The sequence below is a fragment of the Garra rufa genome, chromosome 3 (assembly GCF_049309525.1).
Source record: "Garra rufa chromosome 3, GarRuf1.0, whole genome shotgun sequence".
Classification (NCBI taxonomy): Eukaryota; Metazoa; Chordata; class Actinopteri; order Cypriniformes; family Cyprinidae; genus Garra; species Garra rufa.
Window position 1 is genome coordinate 45,636,946 of NC_133363.1, and position 7,603 is coordinate 45,644,548.

The window sequence follows — 7,603 nt, forward strand, 5'->3', positions numbered from 1 at the left end:
ATTTGTCCTATTTAAAACTTGACTGTTCTGTAGTTATATCGTGTACTAAGACCGGTGGAAATGCAAAGCTTCAATTTTCTAGGCTGATAAGATTAGGAACTACACTCCCATTCCGGCGTAATAGTCAAGGAAGTTTGCATTTTTGTAGGCCTGTTTTCAGTGACGCTAGAGATTTCCGTCAAAATAAAAGCTTAAAAGTGTGATATGAATTGCTGACAGCTAGTGATTGAAATGGGTAACTTTACTGCAGTCCAAACTCAAAATACCTCTTTCAAGTGTAGAAATTAGCACCCTATTAAAATTTGTATACCAACCTGGAGGACAGACCATCTGAGCAGGTTTCATGGGCTGTGCCGATACAATAGCAGGATCTAGAGGCGGTCCCTCAAACTCCAGCATGGAGTCCTGCGTTACATTACACATGAGTCAGAAAAAGCCACGGCTACCCTTGAAATATGATGAATGACAAATTCTTCAGTTTACCTGCATGAAGTTGAAGGTACCCTGCATTTGAGCCATGAGATCCTGGACTGCTTGCTTTCGGACCACGGGATCTGTTGTAGGGGGAGGGAGGACGGCGTTCAGTGTGTGTGGTTCTGAGCTGACTAAAGCTGGGCTCATGGGTGCAGGTGGCTGCTGCATGGGTGAAGGTGGCTGGGCACCAACCACCTGAAAAGCAATCATCACAGTGTAAACACCATTTGGCCAAAAACTGCTAACAACTCTGGTGCGTTCTTTGACAAGCAAGGTCTATTATACCTGAGAACTCGTGTTCCACTCTGCTCCTTGTTCTTTGTCACTGCTGCTGTAGGTCGCTTCTGGAATGAACTGTCTGTTTATGAACTAAGGAAAAAAAGAAGTGAAGGTCATTAAGAACAGGTTGTGACTAATTTTTGTTCATAAGATGAACAAAGGTCTTATGGGTTAGAGGAATGTTTCACACTTGTAATTTAGAAGCAGGTTAGCACTGCTTTTTTTTTTTAAGTTAAATTATTCTATCTAATGGATTAAGCCATATTGTGCTTTCAGTTTTAGTTCATTTGACAAGATACTGGGCCAAAGCATAATGGTCCAAAACAACTTTAAAGACCTTTTATGTTAGAATAAGAAGTTTAATACATTAAAAAAAAAAAAAAAAAAAAAAAAAAAAAAAACTTTTGCCAGGGAAGACCTATCATTTCATATCGTCATGTGACCACAATAATAGTTTTGCTATCATGATACCACAAATAATAGGGATGCACCGAATATTCGGCCACCGAAAATTTTCGGCCGAAAATAGCCCCAAAGTAATACTTGGAGAAGAAAAAAAATAAAGAAATATTTTTATCACCGAAACAACACGGCCGAAACAGTATGTTGACTGCAAACCGAAACTGCGGCCTGCACGTGCTTGTCCGAAGCAACACGTCTGCGGTGTGAACATATTCTACACCAGAAGCGCGTGCACATGTGACGTGACTGATGCCAAACTCGTGCTCATGACAGATGGACGTGGCTGTATATCAAAGGTAAAAAATGATATAAATACTGTTCAGTTTCTCGCAAAAACCGATCGTTTCGTGTCTTAAGACATCAATGTATCATCACGAGCCGCAGGGTGTAATTTGGATTTGTCTGTGCATGTTTTTGTTTACTTTTAAAGGTTTGGTGCCCATCAACGTCCATGATAAGGCTGGCAGACTGCACCGGTTTTCATTAAAAATCTTCGTTTGTGTTTTTCTGAGGAAACAAAGTCACCTACATCTTGGATGCATTGGGGGTAAGCAGATACACATCAAATTTTCATTTTTGGGTGAACTATCCCTTTAATTTATGCAATTGCAATGCCATGATTTTAGTCAGATTAGTACACAGTCAAAGCCATAAATGCAATGGTACTAATAATTGGCATAATTCTTTCGGTGTTTCGGTTTTCTGCCTTGGTTTCCTCTTTTTTGGTTTTCAGTTTCGGCCAAGAACAAATAATATTGTTACTAGTTAGAATGTTTTAGCTAGATGCTTAGTAACAGACACTAGTGCTCTCGACTCTGTCAATGATTAATCAGGAAAAACAGAAAACTTACTGCGATAAAAAAAAAAAAAATGCATTGTAAAGAGAATTAAGCATGATAACACTGGATTGTTCATTTGGGGACTATTTCAAGTGTGAAAAGCCCTAAAATGTGGTAATATCAATTCACACCTCTGTTGCTTCAACTTCAATAGTTTCTGTGTATTCTTGAGCGGATCCTTCTGTGAAAAGACAAGAACATTTATGTGAGCTATCAGCTGCGCGAGAAAGCATATCTTTACTTTGAAACTGGATGGCTTTGTTTTTACCTGGCTCAGCGGGGCGTTCCTCGCTCTCTGAAGACTCCGCTGCTGCTGCTGCTGCTTCGGCTTCGGCTGCCCCCGTCTCCTCTTCACACACTCCATTCTGATGTGTTTGAGTACGATCAAAGTACCCACTTAGCAGCATCTTGTCCAAGCTTTCCTTAAGGGCTTTGTCTGTTCAAGATGCAAAAAAACAAGTGCAGATGTTAACTACATTTAGACTCAAATGCATTTTTCCACACTGAGAGTTAACTTTAATTTAGCCCACAAAAACTGCAACAATTTCAGTAAACAAGGTCTCATAAGCTGAGTCTGCAAAATTTGATACTATCATGATTCCCACCCTCTCTGTAGGAATATGCAGGCAAGCCCTGTCCATCATTAAAACCTCCAGCAGAAAGGCTTTGTGCAGACCACTGGCTGCCTGCCCAGCTGCTGACGTGGGTCACAAGTCAGCACGAAGCATTGCTGACCCTCATGGGGCCGAGACAGAGCACAGCTTTCAAAAGCCATGGCAAGTGCCACCATTCATAGGGAGGCCAAGCGAGGGATGGCCCCACTGGTATTCAGACTCACTGGAGAGCAAATATTGGTTTGATTATACAGTTGGCATTGCTCAAAACCATTCTGACAATTGAAAACAATTTCTAAAGAATAAATCAAATAAAAATGACGACAAACAGTGGAAGTTACAAACACAAAAATCTTATGAATTACATCTGAAATAAAACACGAATCATATGACAATCTGACGGACTCATATGCAGCTATTACAGAAGGTTTAAATGCTCACTGATGCGCCAGAAGAAACCTGATGCATTATCCAGGGGGTGAAAACTTTTTGAATCTGAAGATGAGGGTAAATTTAACTTATTTTGTCTTCTGGAAAACATGCAAGTATCTTCTGTAGCTTCTGAAGGGCAGTATAAATGAAAAATTATATTTAGGCAAAATAAGAAATGTACACATCTTCATTCCGTACAAAAGTTTACACCCCCGGCTAGGAGATTTACTATTAATCAAAGTACTGGCTTCAGTGACTAAACGCGCCTCACAACATTGTGCGATTAATCGTGCAGCCCTAACCCCGGCTCTTATTATTTCTCCTTCTGGAGTGAGTATTTGAACCTTCTGTAATAGTTGCCACGAGTCCCTCAGTCGTCCTCAGTGTGAAAATATAGATCTTAAAATCATACAGTCATTGCTGGAAAAGGTTCAAATACACAAAAAGGCTGGGTAAATAAATAGGGTAATTTTTATAAATTCAACTATTATTGACTACATGTAAACATCTTATGTGAAATATCCTATTCAGGAAAGTACTAAATAAAAAAAAATAACATGCATTTTTGTATGATCCTCTTATTTTGGTAAAATAATTAACATTTTGGAGATTCCGCAAGGCGCATGTAAACTTTTGACCTCAACTGTATAAAATGGTTTAAAAAGTAAACATTTCAAGTCCACCTGTAAGGCTAAAAATGACTGTAAAGCGAGAAAAAAAAATTACTTACATGTGGTTCCAGCCACAGCTTTATCCCTTCCTTCCAAAAGCTCCCACAAATGCATGGATGCCTCCTCAAACTGCTCAGCCAACCTGGAATCAAATCATTTTGATAAAGATATTCAAACACTGAATCTACTAACACAAATGAACTGAATGGCAGAAATGAAGCATCCTCACCGTACGCTAGAATCCCGCTCAGGCCCAATTAGCTTGTAGAACTCGTCTAGGCCCGTTAGCTCTGTCTCTGTGAGTACGGGGGCGTCCCCACTGGACTGAGTCAGGTCCTGCCTCACGCTTTCCTCCCCCAGCTGCTCCAGCAGGTACTGCACCTCAAGCACTGCCTTCAATCGCTTGCGCTCCACCTCCTCCCTCTTCAGCTGCTCGCGTCGTGACACCTTTTTCACTGTTTTCTGGATCTACATGAAAACAATTAAAAAATGGACTATAAATTGAGGCCAGGTGCTGTGTCATAGCATTTTGCTTTGTAAGGAGAGAAATACTGCATTGCATCAATGGTTTTAGCCTAGACAGGAGGAGTAAAAGTGAATGTAAATCCTGAGATTAAACTGAGGCTGGGTACCAAGTACAAAACAGTGTCATGTTAGGTAAACTGCAATAACAAACACACATACCTCCACATTTAAAGCCAGGAAGTTCTTCTGCAACTCACGGGCAAAGTCCAAGTTGTGAGCCACCTCCGGAGCTTTAGATAAAGCCTCCTACACATATGAAACAAAGAAGCAAATATGCATTTAATACATAAAGGAAGACTAGAATTGAACAGAATATAGTGCACATACCAGCTGATCCTGGTTGAGGCGTTCGCCGTTGTTCTTCCTTGTCTGGTAATCTTCCAGCTTGCCCTTAACAGAGAGCACACTCATATTAATGGTGAGAAGTGGAATACAGATTAAAATGCAAATCCCATATAATTGATCAGATGCAAGTGCATACATATCAGGCTCAAACAATTAATGCCATTTTTCACACTGTATTACTGGTTGAGGCTCATGGTAAACTAAAGACACACCAGTCATGTAGTATTTTTTATAAGCATTCATTAAATTTTACTCCGGGTTCCCACTCTAAGCCAAATGTCAAATTCCCTGACTTTTTCTTGACTTTCACTGACTAAAAATCTGAATTTCCATGATCTATAATGAACAGATTCATCCATTTGCAAGCTTTATTTCATTTGTTAACAGACATTTTTAGTACAAAAGACACACATAACTTACTTTTATATATATATTTTTTTTTTGCTTGTACCGGTTAAATACACTTTTTTTTACAGAAATTAATTCATGGTTTTTATGCTTTCATAATCATAACCTAACAATAGGCAAAACACGTGAAACAACGTGATAATACAAAATACGGAATAAAAAAATACATCTGAATAAATGAGAATATCCCTGATATTCCATGATTTGGACAAAATAAACATTAAATTCCCTGACTTTCAATGTCTGGAACAGACCTTTTAAAATGACATGATATTCCAGAAATTCCATGACTCATGGGAACCCTGTTTACTAGACTAAAATTACACAAATCTAATGCTTTAAATTCCAAAACAAAGTAAATTCCTGCTCTAATTTTAACAGCATTACCTACATGCATAACACTACAACATGAGCTAAAAAAAATGTGAAAAGTGAAATAGGATATTCAAATTAGAGAAAAAAAAATGGATGAGTTAGGACTTGATCTTATCTATCATGCACTGATTTGGTCATGGCATGTGGCCATTTCATACTACAAATGGAGTCAGTTATCGCAGTTGATTGTGGAAATCAAAAAGGTCTACAATAACTACTTTTATAAAAGCACTTCGACGGACACAATGGATACTCAATGTCCATTAAATCAATCATTAATTGCTGTTATCTCCAAATTCATCATTGCTTTTATGTTAATAGACACTGCTTAAACAAGTACTGGCAAGATTTTTAGTAAAGCTTTTGATGAAATATTACGAAAAACAAATCTTTTCTTTAGAATTACATGTACTGACAAACTTTGCACAATAATCCCAGGACTGGTGTATTAAGCAAACAGGGTCAAGTTTGATTTCACGTTAACACTGAATTACCTTTTTCTTTTCCATGTTGCGAACCTTCTTGTCAATTACACCAAGTACTTGCTTGAGGGCTTCAGATGGCCCACAGGCCAAATCCGGACTGGAGGAGTGAACAGCATTGTCGCCAGTGGTCACTGATGGCATCTGTAAAGATAAAGAAGAATATTTGTTATCAAGGAAATGAAGATTTGGCATAATGCATATGCACCAAAATGAATCATATTTAATCCAAAGATATTAAATGATATACCAACTACACATGTCAAAGAAACAGATTTAGCTCTTGTATGACTAATCAAAATCTAAACCTGCTTTTTTTTGGTCCAGAGAGCAAACAAAGGTCTATCAGTTATCCCAAATCAAGACTCGGATACCCCCACTTGTCTAGGATGAGCCCTCAATTTTCCCAATCCATCAATTCTGATATAAACTCACTGCCTCTCATCCACATAAGGGCAGAAGGAGAACGACAATTTTGCAACACATTCAGTGTAATTCGGCGTAATCTTAAAAAGCTTTTAAGTCTAGCAGACTCAAATCTTTCTTCTTGGCCGGATGGTCAGACTGCTGGCCAGCAGCACATCCCTTGAGCTCTTTTAGCTGCACGTATTACCACATAATAGAAGGACTGAGCAACTAACCACCACATAACACACAGATATAAACATATAAACACACAAGAGCTGTTAGAGAATCATACTTTAATCGCGTGCTATTAGATTCTCTGAGTTAGCGGACTGTGAGCGTTAGCCGCTAGCCTGAGCTGGCCATCGCTCTCATGGATGCAAAACGCTAACGATTCTTATAATCGCGGCGTCTTACCTTTACTTTCAATGTTTTGAGAGATATATTTGTATGATGCAGTTGGATTTCAGTGTTTTAGATGTTATTTTCTGTAAGTACAACAGACGCTCCCCGGCAACTCCAGCAGCTCCGCGAGTTTCGTCTTAACAATGCAGAAGCGCTGAAGGACCCTTATAGGTGTCTGTGTTTGTGCCTGAAATCATCACCAAAAGCAGGTATAATTCAGAAATAGATGTAGCCTATAAATAAATTGACTCTTTTCTTAAAATATTATATTTTTTGACAGATATTTATCTCCCCATCTGCATGCCGAGCTTGTCACACTATATTGATGTCTTGACGAATCATACCTTGTATATCATGGTTTCATGAATTTATAAATAACTATATACTAAGTTTATAGAATATTTGAAGAATAATAACCCAAAATAATAATATATAAATTGCAGTTTGTCCTATTGTTGTCAACTCATTAAATCAGAATGAGATACGTTAGATAAATATCGCTAGACACACAGATTTAGACATTACCACATGAATTATTTTGCTTAAGTTTGTTTCCAGACAGCGCTCTGTTCTTACAGCCTAATTAAAAATGATTAAAGGAATGAAAAAAAGAAAAGCCTAAGTCAGTCATTTCCGTTAACAAATTTGGAAGCGTTTTCTTTGCATTGTTAACTGTGACAGTATGGAAACGACCCTAATGTATAGGAACAACCCACTAAAGTGTGTAGAATCATACTATAAGTGCTGGGCAACGATTAATCGCAACTAAAATAAAAAAAATTGTGCACATAAAATGTGACCCTGGACCACAAAAAATGATTTTTGCCAAAAATCATTAGGATTTTAATTAAAGATCATATTCCATTAAGATATTTATTTCCTACCGT

At 38.2% G+C, this 7,603-nt stretch overlaps 1 protein-coding gene across 2 annotated transcripts in view; it reads right to left on the reverse strand.

Annotated features, from left to right (window-relative positions):
* caprin1a (cell cycle associated protein 1a) overlaps positions 1-6,879 on the reverse strand; it is a 16,889-nt gene extending 10,010 nt beyond the window's left edge. For both annotated transcript variants that reach the window (XM_073837154.1, XM_073837153.1), the window contains exons 1-11: positions 6,729-6,879; positions 5,919-6,050; positions 4,624-4,686; positions 4,456-4,542; positions 4,001-4,239; positions 3,831-3,913; positions 2,323-2,490; positions 2,186-2,235; positions 760-843; positions 484-669; positions 315-405 (exon numbers count right to left, since the gene is read on the reverse strand). In XM_073837154.1, the coding sequence (XP_073693255.1) occupies positions 315-405; positions 484-669; positions 760-843; positions 2,186-2,235; positions 2,323-2,490; positions 3,831-3,913; positions 4,001-4,239; positions 4,456-4,542; positions 4,624-4,686; positions 5,919-6,050 (1,183 nt within the window). In that variant the 5' untranslated portion in view covers positions 6,729-6,879. The remainder of the gene's footprint in view (positions 1-314; positions 406-483; positions 670-759; positions 844-2,185; positions 2,236-2,322; positions 2,491-3,830; positions 3,914-4,000; positions 4,240-4,455; positions 4,543-4,623; positions 4,687-5,918; positions 6,051-6,728) is intronic.
* Positions 6,880-7,603: the final 724 nt, after the last annotated feature.